The sequence below is a fragment of the Salmo trutta genome, chromosome 18 (genome assembly GCF_901001165.1).
Source record: "Salmo trutta chromosome 18, fSalTru1.1, whole genome shotgun sequence".
Lineage (NCBI taxonomy): Eukaryota > Metazoa > Chordata > Actinopteri > Salmoniformes > Salmonidae > Salmo > Salmo trutta.
Window position 1 is genome coordinate 30,559,853 of NC_042974.1, and position 19,360 is coordinate 30,579,212.

The following is a 19,360-nucleotide window of genomic DNA, read 5'->3' on the forward strand; positions in this document are numbered from 1 at the left end:
TGCCACCACCATGCTTCACCGTAGAGATGGTGCCAGGTTTCCTCCAGACATGACGCTTGGCATTCAGGCCAAAAAGTTCAATCTTGGTTTCATCAGACCAGAGAATCTTGTTTCTCTTGGTCTGAGAGTCTTTAGGTGCCTTTTGGCAAACTCCAAGGGGGCTGTGTGTATGTGCCTTTTACTGAGGAGTGGCTTTCGTCTGGCCACTCTACCATAAAGGCCTGATTAGTGGAGTGCTGCAGAGATGGTTGTCCTTCTAGAAGGTTCTCCTATCGCCACAGAGGAACTCTGGAGCTCTGTCATATTGACCATCGGGTTCTTGGTCACCTCCCTGACCAAGGCCCTTCTCCCTCGATTGCTCAGTTTGGCCGGGAGGCCAGCTCTGGGAAAAGTCTTGTTGGTTACAAACTTCTTCCATATAATAATGATGGAGGTCACTGTGTTCTTGGGGACCTTCAATACTGCAGAAATTGTTTGGTACCCTTTCCCAGATCTGTGCCTTGACACAATCCTGTCTCGGAGCTCTACGTACAATTCCTTTGATCTCATGGCTTGGTTTTTGCTCTGACATGCACCGTCAACTGTGGGACCTGTCAACTCATGTCCAATCAATTGAATTTACCACTGGTGGACTTCAATCAAGTTGTAGAAACATCTCAAGGATGATTAATGGAAACAGGATGCACCTGAGCTCAATTTCGAGTCTCATAGCAAAGGGTCTGAATACTTATATAAATAAGGTATTTCTGTTAATTTTTAATACATTTGCAAAAATGTCTAAACCTGTTTTCGCTTTGTCATTATGGGGTATTGTGTATAGATTGAGGGGGAAAATATTATTTAATCCATTTTAGAATAAGGCTAATAAAATGTGGAAAAGTCAAGGGGTCTGGATAATTACCGCATGCACTGTATAAGTGTTGACAGCGTCACGACATATCTATTTTGGCTGAATCCATACCCTATCATGACAACCGTTTGACGTTGCGATTCAGCAGGCACAATCAGAGGGCTGGTACTGCCTGAGTTTTATGAATATACACTGAAGCAGGACTCTGTAGATATGCCAGAAGGTCCCACTTATCTCATGTCTGGTTGCTATTCAGAGTCAAATCAGTCCAGTAATGGGACCTTGTCAATTGAAGCACACACGCAGCTTCTTCTGTTAATGACTAGCTAGATAAGCTGTTAAGTATTGGTTTTTAATGAAAGTCTTATGAGGTTACTGTCAATGTTTTCTCAGGTACCAAGGCCCTCTGTTGGAGGATGGAGCACTGGTGAGCGGGGGAGCACCAGCACCAGAGTTCACCAAGCTGTGTGCTTCGATCATCTCAGAGCTCAAGCTCTACTGTCACCTGGAGGAGAATGTCCATGCCACCAACTGTGAGTCGGTTTTCATCTTAACCCATCTCAGTGTTGGTAAACTTAATAAAAACATTTAATTGTAGTTCCCTGAGTTGTTCTTGCACAATCCCTCCATCTAACCTACCCAGGTTCCAGTGAGGCAGAGGGGTTCCAGCTGGAGATGAGTGGTCTTCTGTCTGAGCTGGCCTGTCCTTACAATGTCCTCACCACAGGAGATGTGACCCAGAGGCTGCTCAACAAGACAAACTGCCTACTGCTCATCAGTATTTTAACAGCATAAGTCAACCTTCTCCCTGTGTTGTCAGTTTCCCTATAATTTAACAAATTCATATTAAGACTGTATGATGATTGCCTCTTGAATGATATGCTCTCTCTCTCTCAGCCTTTCTGATCTCGGAGTTGGAGGCATCCAGGATGAGCCTGGTCAACAAGCCTCAGAGGGCAGCCCAGGTGGCCAGGGGCAGTGTTGAATTTATGGAGCTGAAGGGGATCTGTGTGTCCCTGGGCATGTCCAAACCCCCAGCCAACATCACCATGTTCCAGTTCTTCAGTGGGATCGAGAAGAAGGTCAGTCCATGTCACACCAGGCTATGGCAGAATGCTTTTTTGATGTCATGATAGGTCTGTGTCTTTTTGTTGGATGCAGCTAGACTTTAGCTAAGGTCTGGTTTTCCCAACATGAATGTCCTCTCCTTTTTTCCTCAGCTGAAGGAAGCTCTAGCCAAAGTGCCATTAACTCCTGTTGGGGGTCCTCTGATGAAGAAGGCACTTGGACCAGTTCACTTTGTATGACTCTTAAAAACAATAAAGATGTGCATAGCGGAATATCTTTCCCACTTCAAACAAACATATTTTTGTGTTTAGTTACAACAACAAACATTCTTAAGCGGCATACTATTTTGTACATATGATCTCTTTTACAGGAACAAATTGAAGACCTCAATCACGCACTTGTGAATGAGTATGAAGTTCGAAGGAAGATGTTGTTGAAACGTCTTGACGTGACTGTTCAGTCCTTTGGTTGGTCGGACAAAGCTAAGGTGAGACCTCTATACTGGGAAGATTGTTGCAATTATTCAAAGTGTAACTGGTTGCGATTATAGTTGATTAATTTACAACATTAACAATACATTTTTATTGTTAACAATTGAGTAAAGAATGTACTTCTACTCTTACATAGAAACATGCTGAAAAGCTGGCCAATGTATACCCGCCTCTGCGTTCAACCCTAGCCACAAAGCGCAAAGTCTCTGTGGCTCACCTTTTTGCTGCACGAGAGGACCTCTCCAAGATTATGCACACAAGTAGTGGCAGGACGAGGGAGAGAACTGCTTGTGCCATTAACAAGGTAGGTAGCGCATTTGTACTTCAGCACTTGCTAACTGTTAACCTTTATCTCATTGTTACCTTGCGTGCTGCTGTCATATTGTTTTTTCATACTTCATGTCAAATAAATATTAACATTTATTTAGGCTGTGCTGTCAGAAATAGGGTTGCAAATCTTCAGTAATTTGGGGAAATTGCCATAGATTTTCTGTTAATCTGTCGTACCTTTGGTAATTTATACTTGAATAACTTTTTTAAAAATGTATTCCTATTTATATCTGTGACCATATTGTCCATGAGTTTCTTGTAGACCTTATGTCAGAAAACACCCCTTGGCTTGTACACATTCTCTTGATGAACTATTGATCTTCTTTGTTTTGTGTCTTGTTGAGCAGGTTCTGATGGGACGAGTGCCAGACAGAGGTGGGCGACCCACCGAGATCGAGACGCCCCCACCAGAGATGCCCACCTGGCAGAAGAGGCTGGACGGCCCTCAGGGAGGTGGACACTATGGCAGGGGTGGACGAGGAGGCGTCAGGGTGGGCTATGACCAGCACTCTCAGGGGGGCCGAGGGGGTTACGAGCGTGGAGGAGGGGGTTATGAAAGGGGCTGGAGGGGTGGAGGAGGGGGTGTCAGAGGGGAAAAGGTGCAGGGAGGCTGGTCGGACGGAGGAAGAGGTGGTGGTTACCAGGGCTTTTACCAGGAAGGAGGTGGCCACCAAGGAGGTGGGGGGAAAGGAGGTTACGGAGCTGAAAACTATCAAGGGGGCTTCCAGGGCCCTGGTTACCCTGCAGGAGGGCATCAAGGCCAAGGAGGTGGTTACCAACACGACAACCACAATCAAGATGGTGGTCGCCATCAGGACAGGGGTGGCTGATGGGGGTCGTAGGGGAAGAGGACAGGGGGAGGCTGGGGAAGGCGAGGGGGTCAGACGTTTTAACCAAGGAGGACAGTTTGAACAGTTCTTCCAGCAGGGTGGCCAGCAGTACAATCAAGCAGGCTTTAGCCAGGGGAGCAGAAACTACACTAATTGAAAACAGTGCAGGCCACTGAAGCAGAGGTCATGCAAGAGTATTTTCCAATGTGAATGAAGTGAAAACGCCTTATTTTCTAAATGTGAATGAATATACAGCACCATTATTAGAATTTCTTCCCTGAACAAAATAAGAATGCGGAGAGTGACCAGTCGAACTGAAGAGAAGGTGCCAGTCATGCATGACATGAGAGCTCATACAAAACAGACTTTTTCTGAATCCCATGGCCATGTTACAAATGACTGTTCCCATTTGTTCTTTTGCATATGTTACTGCTTTTGTGTTTATGCTGTGTTTCACTATCTAAAGCCAATGGTTGCCATTGTTACACAAATTATCAAGCCTTATCTTGGAGATTATTTGAAACGGGAATTACAGTGCCGTAAAAAAGTATTTGCCCCCTTTCTGATTTTTTCTATTTTTGATACTGAATGTTATCAGATCTTCAATCAAAAACATATATTAGAAAAGAAGAAGCTGAGTTTACAATAATAGATAGTTAGTTTATTTATTTAATTACATTTTTTGCAACCCAATTCCCCTGTGTGAAAAAGTAATTTCCCCCTTACACTCAATAACTGGTTGTGCCACCTTTAGCTGCAATGACTGCAACCAAATACTTCCTGTAGTTGTTGACCAGTCTCTCGCGTCGCTGTGGAGGAATTTTGGGTCTCTCAGTCATGCAGAACTGCTTTATCACAGCGACATTTGTGGGCTTTCAAGCATGAACTTCTTGTTTCAAGTCCTGCCACAACATCTTAATTGGGATTAGGTCTGGACTTTGACTAGGAAATTACAAAACTTAAAATGTGTTGCTTATTATTTTCATGTAGACTTGATTGTGTGTTTTGGATCATTGTCTTGCTGCATGACCCAGCTGCGCTTCAGCTCACAGCCTGATATTCTCAGGTAGAATTCTCTGATAGAAGGAACAATGAATTCTGCTCTATTAAGGCAAGTCGTCCAGGTCCTGAGGCAGCAAATCATCCCCAAACCATCACACTACCACCACCATGCTTGATCGTTGGTATGAGTTTCTTACTGTGGAATGTAGTGTTGGTTTTCCTCAGACATAATGAGACTCATCTCATCCAAAAAGTTCACTCAAGTATGCCAAAAATCACCTGGAAGAACCTAGATGATCATCAAGACTGATGGAAGAATGTTCTGTGGAAAGTATAACTTTTTGGACAATATGGGACCCGTTATGCCTGGCAAAAACCAAACACTACATTCCACAGTAAGAACCTCATATCAACGGTCAAGCATGGTGGTGGTAATGTGATGGTTTGGGGATGCTTTGCTGCCTCAGGACCTGGACGACTTGCCTTAATAGAAGGAACCATGAATTCTGCTCTGTATCAGAGAATTCTACAGGAGAATGTCAGGCCATCCATCTGAGCTGAAGCTGAAGAGCAGCTGGGTCATGCAGCAAGACAATGATCCAAAACACACAATCATGTCTACATGAAAATGGTTAAAAAGCAAAAAACTTGAAGTTTTGTAATGGTCTAGTCAGACCTAATCCCAATTTGAGATGGTGTATCAGGACTTGAAACAAGCAGTTCATGCTTGAAAACCCACAAATGTAGCAGAGTTAAAGCAGTTTAAGACTGGGCCAAAATTCCTCCACAGCGATGTGAGAGACTGATCAAAAACTACAGGAACCATTTGTTTGCAGTCATTGCAGCTGAAGGTGGCACAGCCAGTTATTGAGTGTAAGGGGGCAATTACATTTTCACACAGGGGAATTTAGTATTACATAACTTTGTTAATTAAATAAATACATGTTTTTTGTAAACTCAGGTTCCCTTTATCTAATATTAGGTTTTGGTTGAAGATCTGATAACATTCAGTAGCAAAAGTATGCAAAAAATAGAGGAAATCAGAAAGGGAGCAAATACTTTTTCAAAGTATTGTATATATCATAACTACATATTGTAAGCTGACAATTGTGGAAGTATTATAGTCCATCCTTAGTTTTATTGAATTTGATTAATACTTGAAAAGAAGAAGAAGAAGTTTTTGTTTACGTTAGCTTGTTATAACTAGGAATGGGGTAAAAAGAGGCTGCAGTTCCTGAAGATTTTTACTGTTGCAATAGTTTTGACTGGTATCTCCTCAGTTATTTTAATGAAAGACGCCACCTAATGCTGCTTATAGACAAAAGTGTGTACATATTTGGATGTAAGAAAGACTGCTTGAATGTGTGAATGAATGAGTGGTGAGCAATTAAATCAAATTAATTGAATGATGCCTGGCATCTTATGTGTTTATTTGGTCATACATGGGTTATTTCGGCTTTAATTGTGACCACCAGTTTTGTACACTTAATTTGAAAACAATTGGACCCAATTTAGCACATTATTTCGATGAATTATTGATAATGTAATCAGAGTATAATTTAAAAACTTGTAACGCTATTGCGAATCCTAGGTCCAGGGTGGGCTTTTATTTTGAAGTGCGGGATGCCGGCTGTTGAACCGTTACCGCTTGAAGTTCTTCTGCATCCAGTCACACGGTCAAAAACAGTACAGTATGAAGATAGGCTTCTCCAATATAAATCCCCAATCTGATTTGTAGGCTAAATTTATTGTAGACACGTCATGGGTCTAACGGTCATCGCCAAACTGCGCATGTGCATGCCGTCAACGCTAAGGCACTCTCCTTCGATATAAAGTTTTTTGACGAAAATAAAAACGTGTCAGTTTGTCAACTTCACGAGGTTGGAGTAATAACATGTTCAACTACCTAAGACATTGGCTCGAATCTAGTTTGTGCCTTTAGATTTCTATAAAATGAACAAGGAATAATGTTTCACTCATTGACTTCTCAAACCCAGGTCTGTTTGGCAAGCGTTCCCGGAAGTCTCGCGATGTTGCGCCTCTGTTTAGAAACTCGACACGGTCGTTAGCTCACAACAATCGCTAGCTAACGACGAGTACATTATTTGTTAGACATTTGGTCGTATCCCTGATAGATTGATAGCTATCATTAATTGAAGTGCCGCGACAATGTTTCGTGGTTTTCACAATCCGGAAGAACTTCCCAGGGGACCTGCTCCGTTTGTCCACCCACCCCGTTATGTACCGTTACCTCCACCCGGTCCCTGCTATGGAGGGCCCTTAGGCCCGCCACTCCATGTTCCACCGCCTGGACACTTACCTCCTGGATCGGGAAGTGAATACCTCCACAGGCCCATGAGAGAGCATTATATGAATGTACGTGTCGGCGAATGTGCTTCTCAACAAGTCATACCGTACCGAGTTTGTTTCTTCATCAAATACTTTGCTGTTGGAATCGCTACTGTAGCTCGCTAACTACTTGGTTTATACTTAAACTAGGATGCTGGTAGACATGGTGCACACAGCCAAAGCACCAGAATGTTGATGATTACAATGGTCAGCTAACTATGTTGATGTTTACATGTTGTTTGTACCTCAACCAGACCCCACACTGCAACAGTTACTCCATTGACAGCAGTACAGTGATAAGTCTGGGCAGTCAACAGATTCTCCCACCACACACACAGCATCTTCAGATGCCACAGTGGCCCACCAATCATTTGGAACCACGTCAAAGAAACGAGAGGTTGGGAAATGTCAAGGTTCATGGATTTTATGATGCATACATAGTTTAGGGACGAGTCCATGTCAGCATAGGCAGAAAATATGTTTGGTATCTCAGATTGTTCAGGCTATTCTCACATAGAAACTTGACTGGGAGGAAGCATGTTTGACAGGTTTTTTACATTTGTATCACAAACAATTTACAAAACCATGATGTAAGTGGCTATTTTAGTCCCTTTTTAGATCTGTACATGCTCTGGAGAACCCGAGGTGGCATTCAAATCAAACTTTATTTGTCACATGCGCCAAACACAAAAAGCATTTCACAGTAAGGTCTACACTTACTTACAAGCTCTTAACCAACTGTGCAGTTCAAGAAGAGTTAAGAAAATATTTACCAAATTAACAAAAGTAAAAAATAACACAATAACAAAATTAATGAGGCTATATACAGGGGGCACCGGTTAGTTGAGGTAATTTGTACATGTAGGTAGGGGTGAAGTGACTATGCATAGATAATAAACAGTGAGTAGCAGCAGTGTACAAAACAAATGGGGGGTGGGGGGGGGTCAATGTAATAGTCCGGTGGCCATTTGATTAATTGTTCAGCAGTCTTATGGCTTGGGGGTAGAAGCTGTTAAGGAGCCTTTTGGTCCTTGACTTGGCACTCCGGTACCGCTTGCCGTTCGGTAGCAGAGAAAACAGTCTATGACTTGGGTGACTGGAGTCTCTGACAATTTTATGGGCTTTCCTCTGACACCGCCTATTATATAGGTCCTGGATGGCAGTAAGCTTGGCCCCAGTGATGAACTGGGCTGTACGCACTACCCTCTGTAGCGCCTTACAGTCAGATGCCGAGCAGTTGCCATTCCAGACGGTGATACAGCCGGTCAGGATGCTCTCATAGGTGCAGCTGTAGAACTTTTTGAGGATTTGGGGACCCATGTCAAATAATTTCAGTCTCCTGAGGGGGAAAAGGCATTGTCGTGCCCTCTTTACGACTGCCAGTTCTCTGACCTCCCTATAGGCTGTCTCATTGTTGTCGGTGATCAGGCCTACCACTGTTGTGTCATCAGCAAACTTAATGATGGTGATGGAGTCGTGTTTGGCCATGCAGTCGTGGGTGAACAGGGAGTACAGGAGGGGAGTAAGTACACACCCCTGAGGGGCCCCAGTGTTGAGGATCAGCGTGGCAGTTGTGTTGTTACCTACCCTTACCACCTGGGGGCGGCCCGTCAGGAAGTCCAGGATCCAGTTGCAGAGGGAGGTGTTTAGTCCCAGGGTCCTTAGCTTAGTTATGAGCTTTGAGGGCACTATGGTGTTGAACGCTGAGCTGTAGTCAATGAACAGCATTCTCACATAGGTGTTCCTTTTGTCCAGGTAGGAAAGGGCAGTGTGGAGTGCGATTGTGATTGCATCATCTGTGCATCTGTTGGGGCGGTATGCGAATTGGAGTGGGTCTAGGGTATCCGGGAGGATGCTGTTGATGTGAGCCATGACCAGCTTTCAAAGCACTTCATGGCTACAGAAGTGAGTGCTACGGGGTGGTAATCATTTAGACAGGTTACCTTCGCTTTCTTGGGCACAGGGACTATGGTGGTCTGCTTGAAACATGTAGGTATTACAGACTCAGTCAGGGAGAGGTTGAAAATGTCAGTGAAGACACTTGCCAGTTGGTCCGCGCATGCTTTGAGTACACGTCCTGGTAATCCATCTGGCCCTTCGGCTTTGTGAAAGCTGACCTGTTTAAAGGTCTTGCTCACATCGGCCACCGAGAGCGCTATCACACAGTCATCCAGAACAGCATGCTTCAGTGTTGCTTGTCTCGAAGCGAGCATAAAAGGCATTTAGCTCGTCTGGTAGGCTCGCGTCACTGGGCAGCTCGTGTCTGGGTTTCCCTTTAAAGTCCGTAATAGTTTTTGAGCTCTGCCACATCCGACGAGCGTCAGAGCTGGTGTGGTAGGATTCAATCGTAATCCTGTATTGACACTTTGCTTGTTTGATGGTTAGTCCGAGGGCATAGCGGGATTTCTTATAAGTGTCCTGCTCCTTGAATTTGGCAGCTCTAGCCTTTAGCTCGATGTTGCCTGTAATCTATGGCTTCTTGTTGGGATATGTACATACGGTCACTGTGGGGACGACGTCGTCGATGCACTTATTGATGAAGCCGATGGCTGAGGTGGTATACTCCTCAATGCCATTGGATGAATCCCGGAACAAATTCCAGTCTGTGCTAGCAAAACAGTCCTGTAGCGTAGCATCCGCGTCATCTGACCACTGTATTGAGCGACTCACTGGTACTTCCTGCTTTAGTTTTTGCTTGTAAGCAGAAATCCGGAGAATAGAATTATGGTCAGATTTTCCAAATGGAGGGCGATGGAGAGCTTTGTATGCATCTATGTGTGTGGAGTAAAGGTGGTCTAGAGGTTTTTTTTAAATCTCTGGTTGCACATGTGACATGCTGGTAAACATTTGGTAAAACTGATTTAAGTTTTCCTGCATTGAAGTTCCTGGCCACTAGGAGCACCGCTTCTGGATGAGCATTTTCTTGTTTGCTTATGTCCTTATAGAGTTGGTTGAGTGCAGTCTTAGTGCCAGCATCGGTCTGTGGTGGTAAATAGACAACTACGAATAATATAGATAGTGTGGTCCACAGCTTATCATAAGGTACTCTACCTCAGGCGAGCAATACCTCAAGACTTATTTAATATTAGACATCGCGCACCAGCTGTTATTGACAAAAAGACACACACCCCCACCCCTCATCTCAGCAGACGTAGCTTCTCTGTTCTGCCGGTACATGGAAAATCCCGCCAGCTCTATATTATCCGTGTCGTCGTTCAGCCACGACTCGGTGAAACATAAGATATTACAGTTCTTAATGTCCCATTTGTAGGGTAATCGTAGGTCATCAAGTTTATTTTCCAATGATTGCATGTTAGCAAGTAGGACGGATGGCAGTGGGAGTTTACTCGCTCGCCTACAGATTTTCAGAAGGCAGCCCGATCTGCATTCTCTTTTCCTCCATATTTTCTTCACGCAAATGACAGGGATTTGGGCCTGTTCCCGGGAGAGCAGTATATCCTTCTCGTTGGACTCGTTAAAGGAAAAAGCTTCTTCCAATTCGTGGTAATCGCTGTTCTGATGTCCAGAAGTTATTTTCAGTCACAAGAGACGGTAGCAGCAACATTATGTACAAAATAAGTTAAAAAATAAGGTAAACAACGCAACAATTTTCTTTTCTTTTTTTAAATAGCACAATTGGTTAGGAGCATGTAAAACGTCAGCCATCCTCTTCGGCGCCATTTTAACTGAACCCCTGCCTTGTTCTTAGCCATCAGTACCGCTCACCGCTGGCTCCATGTGAACTACAATCCCAGACTTTTGTTTTAACGTTTAGAAGCGTTAATAAATCTCGCTTGAGATGCGGTTTTGGAAACATAAAGCCCTCTACTTTCACATCAAAATAATTTCACTATGCAAAATATACACTTACTGTACACTTAACTGGTTATAACACAGTTACAGCCGACAGTATTTTCAAATACTGAACAAAAATATAAAACAACAACCAACAATTTCAAAGGTTTTACTGAGTTACAGTTCACATATTGGGCAGCAGGTAGCCTAGTGGTTAGAGCATTGGACTAGTAACTGAAAGGTTGCAAGATCGAATCCCCGAGCTGACAAGGTAAAAATCTGTTGTTCTGCCCCTGAACATGGCAGTTAACCCACTGTTCCTATGCCGTCATTGAAAATAAGAATTTGTTCTTAACTGACTTGCCTAGTTAAAGAAAGGTAAATAAAAAATAAGGAAATCAGTCAATTGAAATAAATGAATTAGGCCCAAATCTATGGATTTCCACCCACTGGGGAGCCAGGCCTAGCCAATCAGAATTAGTTTTTTTCCCCACAAAAGGGCTTTATTACAGACAGAAATACTCCTTAGCTTTTTGATATGCTACACCTGTCAAGTGGTTGGATTATTTTGGCAAAGGAGAAATGCTCACCAACAGGGATGTAAACAAATTTGTTTTGAGAGAAATAAGCGTTTTGTGCATATGGAACAGTTCTAGGATTTCTTATTTCAGCTCATGAAACATGGGACCAACACTTTACATGTTGCGTTAATTTTTTTGCTCAGCGTATTTAGCTTGCTAATGTTAGCTAGCTAGCAAAACAGTTAGCAACATCGCTAGCGTAACAGGTTAGCTAGCGAGCTTAATTCCTGCCTTGCTTGCCATGGCATTGGCTATTAGCTGGCTAGATGTCAAACCTGCTTGGTTATGATGTAGCTAGCTAGCTTTCAATATGACCTGTCCAGCAAAAATTCCTGCTAGCTCACATTAGCTAGCTAGCTTGATTCAATGCTGATTTGCAAGCTAATGTTAGGTCGCTAGCATTCGAGGGCTGACTGTTCTCATACGTTTGTGTAGTGCAAAAATAAATGAAGGATCCAGCTATGGTGGTAATTTGTGTCATGTCTAACTACTGCAGTACTGCTTGTCTATGTGATAGCTAACAGCAACAAGCCCAGACGAGCTAGCTAAACAGGGTGTCTGCAAAGATTTTTTATAACTAACCCTATCTGTGGTGTTAGCAGTGATCAGCTGGTGGTTGCATAGTAACTCTGGCATCAGCCCAAATTCTAATCAATCTGGCACCAGTTGTGAAATTTGAGCCAGCTCAAATTTCGCCCTAATTTTAAGTGCCAGTGGAAACGGAGCTTTGCTGGATTATTTTACATAGGCTTTAAAAAAGTACTGCAGATGGCTGCTGGTAAGCTTTTCTTGACATGGACATTGATTTTTGTTTAAACAGCTGCTCTTAGCGAATCGGCTATGTTATAGTTTACACTTCCTCTACTAATTATAATTTGGAGAGGTCAAAATATTGTGTTTTTCAGATCCCCTCAAACATTTTAAGTCATCACTGGGCTGTACCAATCATTCATGGAAATATGGTCATGTTTCCAATATGGCCCCATACAGCTGTTTAGCGGCCATATTGGAAATGGCCGCAAGGGGGGGCAAAATATGTGATGGCAATGTAGCCCAAAATACGTCTTTAGACATACCCTAGCTGTGTGTGACATTTGGTGGCTCTATCACAAAGCCCACCGTGTTTTTGTGTAGCTGCTGGATTATGGTCAAAATGACCTCAATATGACCCCCATTAAGGTCTTGAGTACTTTATACTCAGAATTATTGTCTATATTATCTGTGGGGTTTATTTAGTGGATAGATAACATTACAAAGTAATTTTGATATTGTTTGTAATGATTTTACCCTGTTTTCTTCTAACAGGAAATCCGAATGGCAACCATTTTATTCAAATGGCCACCCTGGTTGACTGACAGGCTTCCCAGACTTTAAAATGTTTCTTAAGGTATGTAGTATTAGTGTACAAAGTTTGATCATTTATCATAAAATGCACTATTGTTGCACCTATCCACTGGACTAATATTAAACGGATTTAAAGGGAACTCCCTCTGCTGGTAATTTGCTGAATGTGCAATCCAAAATGGGACCTATAATGTCAAATTCTATGTAAAAATGGCCTTTACTACTATAGCCCATAGAAACACATTGAATAACATATTCATAAATGGCAAAAAAGACAATAAAAAAATACATCTTAAGGAATAAGGTTTTGAAGTGTCTGTTCTATATCTAGGAGATATAAGAAAGCTCAGGAAATGTTTTCGTTTTTTTTGGACACATATTTAACGTCTTATATATGTTGGCACAAAACTACCTTTATACTTCCATTCATTTGTGTGGGTTACCTTCAGATGAGTCCTATGACACTTGTGGGGGACGTAGAACAAAACGAAAACACCATCTCCCCTTTCCACAGATGCTACAGACGTTTTTGTGAGAATTTAGCTCGGCCACCTTTCACCGCAGATATGGAAGGCCGACATCGGCAGATGTGGTTAATTGAGACGCAGCCCATGCAAAAAAAATCTGTACCTTAAACTGACGAATTTGGATAGGGATTATGTTACTTAGGATTTTAATATTCATATTTTAATGTTGAATAAATGAATGTAAAAATGTGTATTTCAGAATCTATACACTCCATATTTGAGAGCACACTATAAGGGGCATAATGACGTCAAGATGTTATCTGTATCTTGAACGGTTCGCGGATCACAGGTGGCATGTATAGTTCTAAAAAGGGCCTAAATAATAATAATGTTTTGTGATACAAATGTAAAAAGCATGTCAAACATCCTTTCTATGTGAGAATTGTCAGAACAATCTGAGATACCAAAAATGTTTTCCACCTATGCTGATGTGGAATCGCCCCCTAGTTCACAACCTCATTCAATTATAGCTGCTTGCAATGGACAGGAATCTAAACAGCTTTTACTTGTATATCAGTGAGAACCTGACGGCTGGTGAAGAATTCCTCAGATGCCTTGCAGCCAATAAGCCAGTCCCTGACTTCCTCAAAGGACTGTCAGACTTAGGGAAGGCAGCCAAGGCACCAGGTGTACCAGAAGACCGGGGCTATGAGAGGCAAAGATTCTGGAGAAAATCTCGTAGTCCAGCAAAGGAAAGCAGGAGCAAGAGCCGAGCAAAGAGCCAGGTGAGAAGCAAGAGCCGTCCGCGCAGCAGAAGTCGTACCCGAAGAAAAAGCCAGGCAAAAAGCAAAAGCAGACCACGGAGCAGGAGTCACAGTCGTGGAAAGAGCCAGGTCAGAAGCAAAAGCAAGGCTCATAGTAGCAGCCGGAGCCGAGGGAGAAGTCAGACAAGGAGCAAAAGCAGAGCAAGGAGTAGGAGTCGCAGCCGTGGAAAGTGTCAGGGCCGAGTGGAACATCACCCAGACCACAGGGACAAAAGGAGCCCCAGTCGGAGCTGTAGCGGCAGCAGCATCAGTAGTCACGCCTCCGCTTACAATGACCCGCTCCAGTGCCTCAAACTGGAGGACAGTATGCCTTCCATCAAGAATGCCATTCTCACAATCCAGGTATAGTATGAAAAAGACGGGTCATCATGGGGTATGTTAAGTTAATGAATGTTCTACAAACCTTGCGAGATCCATTTTGCTGTAAAACTATCAATTATATCTGCAGTGAAGAAGGCAAGGCAATCTAACAAATGTGAAATAAATTCTCACATTAAAACCCATTGTCTTTTCTATTTGTTCCATAGGCCAATAACTTCAGCAGAGAAATCCAGAGCAGCAGTATTCCAGGTTGGCCAGTCTCGGCCAGAAGACAGGAATTTCTTCAAGTTCCGGATGGGCCTAATCCAGTCAGTGGACAGGAAGTTCCCCAGATGAGACAGCAGGAAACTGACAGCAATCTCCTCCCCCACGAGAGAGTGGGCTGTGACTTCTTCTGGCTGCAGGGTACTAGGGAGGTCTCGCCTGTTCAGAAACCGGAGGAGGTTGAGGATGAGGAGGACTTCCTTTATGGGAATGAGGAAAACCAGGCAAAACAACGCCCTGCCACCCTGCCTTTTGCACAGTCCACAACCATTACCCAGAAAAGCTCTGCAGAGGTCTCACCGGCTGGCCCTCCTTACTATCAAAGCATGCCTCTGTTCGGGAACCATGGTGAAATCCAGGACTTCAAGATGCCTCTTCCACTGGTCCAGTTCAGTGTGAGGCCTGAAGCGAGGGTACAGCCTGTCCCTGCTCCTGATGTGAAACCTGCCCCCGCCCCCACTGTGAAGGAGTGTGAGAAGATCAAGACCATGCTGAAAACCATTGGGCTGAATCTGGGCACAGCAGAGATCAGTAAGATGATGATCAAGCTGCAGCAGCAGACGGATGGGAAGATGCCGGAGCAGAAGCAGGAGGAGAAACTAGCGTTACCAGCACCAATGCTGCCTCTACCTCTTGTAGCTGGGGATTCACAGGAGCCCAGACTGGCCTCGCCAGCACTTAGAACAGCACCAATACGACAAGCACTGGAGTCTTTACAGTCCATTATTAAAGGTTAGAGCAGTCTATATACAACACATTCACTCTTGCAGGAAACGTGAATCTATATTACTTATCTGACTAATTGCATTTCACTTACTTTCTTAGCAACAAGGGAGAAAAGGGCCGATAGTGATCCACATGATAGCAACCATTCACAGAGGAATTCAGACAAACAAAAGGTCATTTACCTGGCAGTAGCATTCCAGTCACACTCTTTTCTCTGAGATAAAACAAATTCTTGCTGATGATAATTACTCCTGATGTACAGTACCAGTCAAAAGTTTGGATACACCTACTCGTTCCAGGGTTTTTATTTATTTGTACATAGTAGAATAATAGTGAAGACATCAACACTATGAAATAACACATGGAATCATGTAATAACCAAAAAAGTGTTAAACAAATCATAATATATCTTATATTTCAGATTCTTCAAAGTAGCGACCCTTTGGCTTGATGACAGCTTTGCACACTCTTGGCATTCTCTCAACCAGTTTCATGAGGAATGCTTTTCCAACAGTGTTGAAGGAGTTCCCACATACGCTGAGCACTTGTTGGCTGCTTTTCCTTCACTCTGCTGTCCAACTCATCCCAAACCATCTCAATTAGGTTGAGGTCGGGTGATTGTGGAGACCAGGTCATCTGATGCAGCGCTCCATCACTCTCCTTGTTTTGGGTCCTTGTCTTGTTGAAAAACAAATAATAGTCCCACTAAGCGCAAACGAGATGGGATGGCGTATCGCTGCAGAATGCTGTGGTAGCCAAGCTGGTTAAGTGTGCCTTGAATTCTAAATAAATCACTGACAGTGTCACCAGGAAAGCACCATCACACCTCCTCTATGCTTCACGGTGCGAACCACACATGCAGAGATCTTCCGATCACCTACTCTGCGTCTCACAAAGACACAGTGGTTGGAACCATAAATCTAAAATTTGGACACATCAGACCAAAGGACAGATTTCCACCGGTCTAATGTCCATTGCTCGTGTTTCTTGGCCCAAGCAAGTCTCTTCTTATTGGTGTCCTTTAGTAGTGGTTTATTTGCAGCAATTCAACCATAAAGGCCTGATTCACACAGTCTCCTCTGAACAGTTGATGTTGAGATGTCTGTAACTTTAACTCTGTGAAGCATTTATTTGGGCTGCAATATGAGGTGAAGTTAACTCTAATGAACTTATCCTCAGGAACAGAGGTAACTCTGGGTCTTCCTTTCCTGTGGTGGTCCTCATGAGAGCCAGTTTCATCATAGCGCTTGAGAGTTTTTGCAACTGCATTGGAAGAAACTTTCAACGTTCTTTAAATTTTCCCAGATTGGCTAACCTTCATGTCTTAAAGTAATGATGGACTGTCATTTCTCTTCTTGCCATTATATGGACTTGGTCTTTTACCAAATAGGGCTATCTTCTGTTTACCACCACTACCTTGTCACAACACAACTGATTGGCTCAAACGCATTAAGAAGAAAAGACATTCCACAAATTAACTTTTAACAAGGCACACCTGTTAATTGAAATGCATTCCAGGTGACTACCTCATGAAGCTGGTTGAGAGAATTCCAAGAGTGTGCAAAGCTCCCATCAAGGCAAAGGGTGGCTACTTTGAAGAATCTGAAATATAAAATATATTTTGATTTGTTTAACACAACTCCATATGTGTTATTTCATAGTTTTGATGTACAAATAAAGAAAAACCCTTGAATGAGTAGGTGTGTCCAAACTTTTGACTGGTACTGTATGTTGTGATGTGTAAACTGTAAAACACTGCATTTTAATATTCTGATGAAATGGGACTTTCTAGAGCAAAGATGACCCGGCGAGTAAGAGGAGATCGAGACAGGACCAAATGAAAAGGAAAGAGACTCTTGTGAAGGAACTGGAGGAATTGCTAAAGCAGGATGGTACAATATTATTCATTATAGGCCCATCTTTCTCTATCTACTTCATTTAAGCATTATTTGTTGATTCTATCATTACTTGCTAATAGAATGACTCTTAAATGCCTTTTCATTCCTATATTTTTCAGGGTCTAGCTTTTTAATTCCTGTCATCGGGTTCTACTGCCAGACATGTGAGAAGTTCTTTGAAGACATGACCACTGCTGAGAGCCACACAGCAACCCACCGGTGGAATGAGCTTAGCATGGCAAGTACTTTTTTAATCTTTATTTAACTAGGAAAGTCAGTTAAGGACACATTCTTATTTACAATGACAGCCTAGGAACAGTGGGTTGAACAGTGGGTTAACAGCCTTGTTCAGGGGGAGAACGACAGATTTTTACCTTGTCAGCTTGGGGATTTGATCTAGCAACCTTTCGGTTACTGGCGCAACGCTCTAACCACTAGGCTACCTCCCCACACACACTACCCAACTATAGAAGTTACACTGAATTGACCAAAGAAATAGTCTCGTTAAACCCTTGCATTGTTCATAACCTGGATCACCCCTCAGTATAAACTTTAGGTTTCTTTCCAGTCCACTTGTCTTGAGAATCCACAGAAATGTCAAATCCCCCCAAAATAGTTGTGGAATTATTTTTGGTACAAAAGCTGAAGAACATGCACACATCCAGATATATTTTCGGTATTATAATCCCAAACTGTATCAATATAATTTTTAGCTACTTGTTTCACCTTGTCTATAGCAAAAGCATGGAGACAGACAACCTGAAGATGACAGACGACCTGAAGATGACAGAGGGCACCCTAACCTTCACAGCAGACACCCCCTGGCCCCAAAGCGGAGGGACCAGAGAGACCCAAGAGATCAGAGGAATCCTGAGCACCAGAGGGATCACAGGCACCCTGATCTTAAATGCAAACTAGGCGAGAGCCCAAATGGTTACAGGAACGACAGGGAGAAGATATATGTCAAAGAGGAACAACCTGGAAGCCCCAGGATAAAGATGACTATGGTCTGCGGGCACACTCCACCAGGTCTGCAAAAGGCCAGGGGGAGAGAGGAGAAGGGAATGGTGGATAAGGGCTCTGGTGCTGCTTCCTCTGGCCCTGCCAGTGGGAGACATGGTAGGGTGAAACCAGACGAGGTTGAGACCAAAGGAAAGCCCACCATGGAATTATGTGACAAAAAGGATAAAGATAATGGAGAACGCAGTTCCAGCAGTGACAACGAGAAAAGTAAATCTCCTAAAGGCCACAAAAAGAAGAAGAAGAAAGAAAAGGATGAGAAGTCTTAGCTGCTGTACTGCATGTCCTGATTTGATTGTTTCTGTGGATGACCTGGCCTTAGGTAAGTTTGGCATTGTGGTTGTTTCAGAAGTTGTAGCTTTGAAAGTTAGAAGGAAACTATTCCTGTGACCTGTTCTCTCCTTTTGAGGTTGCCTTTTTTCAACAATTTGTTTTTCTGTGTTGTAGTGGATAACAGCACCTTTTCATTAAATGCTGTTGGAGGACAGGACATTCCAGGTGAATACAGCATTTATCATGTCCAGAATCATTTTGCTGCCAGCCACTGATCCCATTGACAATTAACTTACTGTAAATGTTTATATAAAAAAAACTCTCATATTGGGCCATGGTCACATTTGTTTGTGTTTATATTTCACTTGGTTCAACCTTGATTTAGTGCTGCAAATATAAATAAATATTATGTAATGTATTTTTGCAATTTAATGTCAACTTTCATTTGAAGTGTGTACTGTGTTTTTCCCTGATGTGAAACTGTTATGATGGAATTATTTTATAATGGAGAAGTTCACCTGTAATTCTTGACATGTATTGTTCTCTTGAAATCTAGGTGTCAGTAATTGACGGAGGAAGTCCATTAAGTGCATATGAGAATTCTTAGTTTTCATGTTTCTGTAAGGTGATCACTGTCGAGTTGTGCATCTGGTTATATACACAGTGCACAGAACATTAGGAACACCTGCTCTTTCCATGACAGACTGACCAGGTGAAAACTATGATCCCTATTGATGTAACTTGTTAAATCCACTTCAATCAGTGGAGATTGTTTAAGCCTTGAGACATGGATTGTGTATGTGTGCCATTGAGGGTGAATGGGCAAGACAAAAGATTTAAATGACTTTGACAGGGTATAGTAGTAGGTGCCAGGCGCAACGATTTGAGTGTGTCAAGAACTGCAACGCTGCTGCGTTTTTCACGCTC

At 42.9% G+C, this 19,360-nt stretch overlaps 1 protein-coding gene and 1 pseudogene across 2 annotated transcripts; both read left to right on the top strand.

Moving 5' to 3' along the window:
• The first annotated feature begins 1,267 nt into the window (after window positions 1–1,267).
• Window positions 1,268–3,856, top strand: LOC115153177 (protein FAM98A-like; annotated as a pseudogene).
• Window positions 3,857–6,567: 2,711 nt separating this feature from the next.
• On the top strand, window positions 6,568–18,851 carry LOC115153178 (serine/arginine repetitive matrix protein 2). Of its 2 annotated transcripts, XR_003867653.1 has the most exons (9): window positions 6,568–6,947; window positions 7,175–7,317; window positions 13,685–14,273; window positions 14,459–15,248; window positions 15,342–15,415; window positions 17,035–17,134; window positions 17,260–17,378; window positions 17,878–18,482; window positions 18,608–18,851. XR_003867653.1 is itself a non-coding variant. In XM_029698318.1 (8 exons), the coding sequence occupies exons 1-8, from the start codon at window positions 6,741–6,743 to the stop codon at window positions 18,427–18,429; spliced, it is 2,574 nt and encodes an 857-aa protein (XP_029554178.1). In that variant the 5' UTR covers window positions 6,568–6,740; the 3' UTR covers window positions 18,430–18,851. The 2 variants fall into 2 exon arrangements, 1 of the variants encoding a protein (XP_029554178.1); XM_029698318.1 differs by having other exon boundaries at window positions 17,878–18,851.
• The last annotated feature ends 509 nt before the right edge of the window (window positions 18,852–19,360 follow it).

Excerpts from the sequence above, each read along its gene's own strand:
- LOC115153178 (XM_029698318.1), top strand. The coding sequence starts at position 6,741 with ATGTTTCGTGGTTTTCACAATCCGGAAGAACTTCCCAGGGGACCTGCT. Across the intron at positions 6,948-7,174 it reads TGAGAGAGCATTATATGAAT|ACCCCACACTGCAACAGTTA; the intron begins GTACGTGTCGGC and ends TACCTCAACCAG. Across the intron at positions 15,249-15,341 it reads TTTACAGTCCATTATTAAAG|CAACAAGGGAGAAAAGGGCC; the intron begins GTTAGAGCAGTC and ends TTACTTTCTTAG.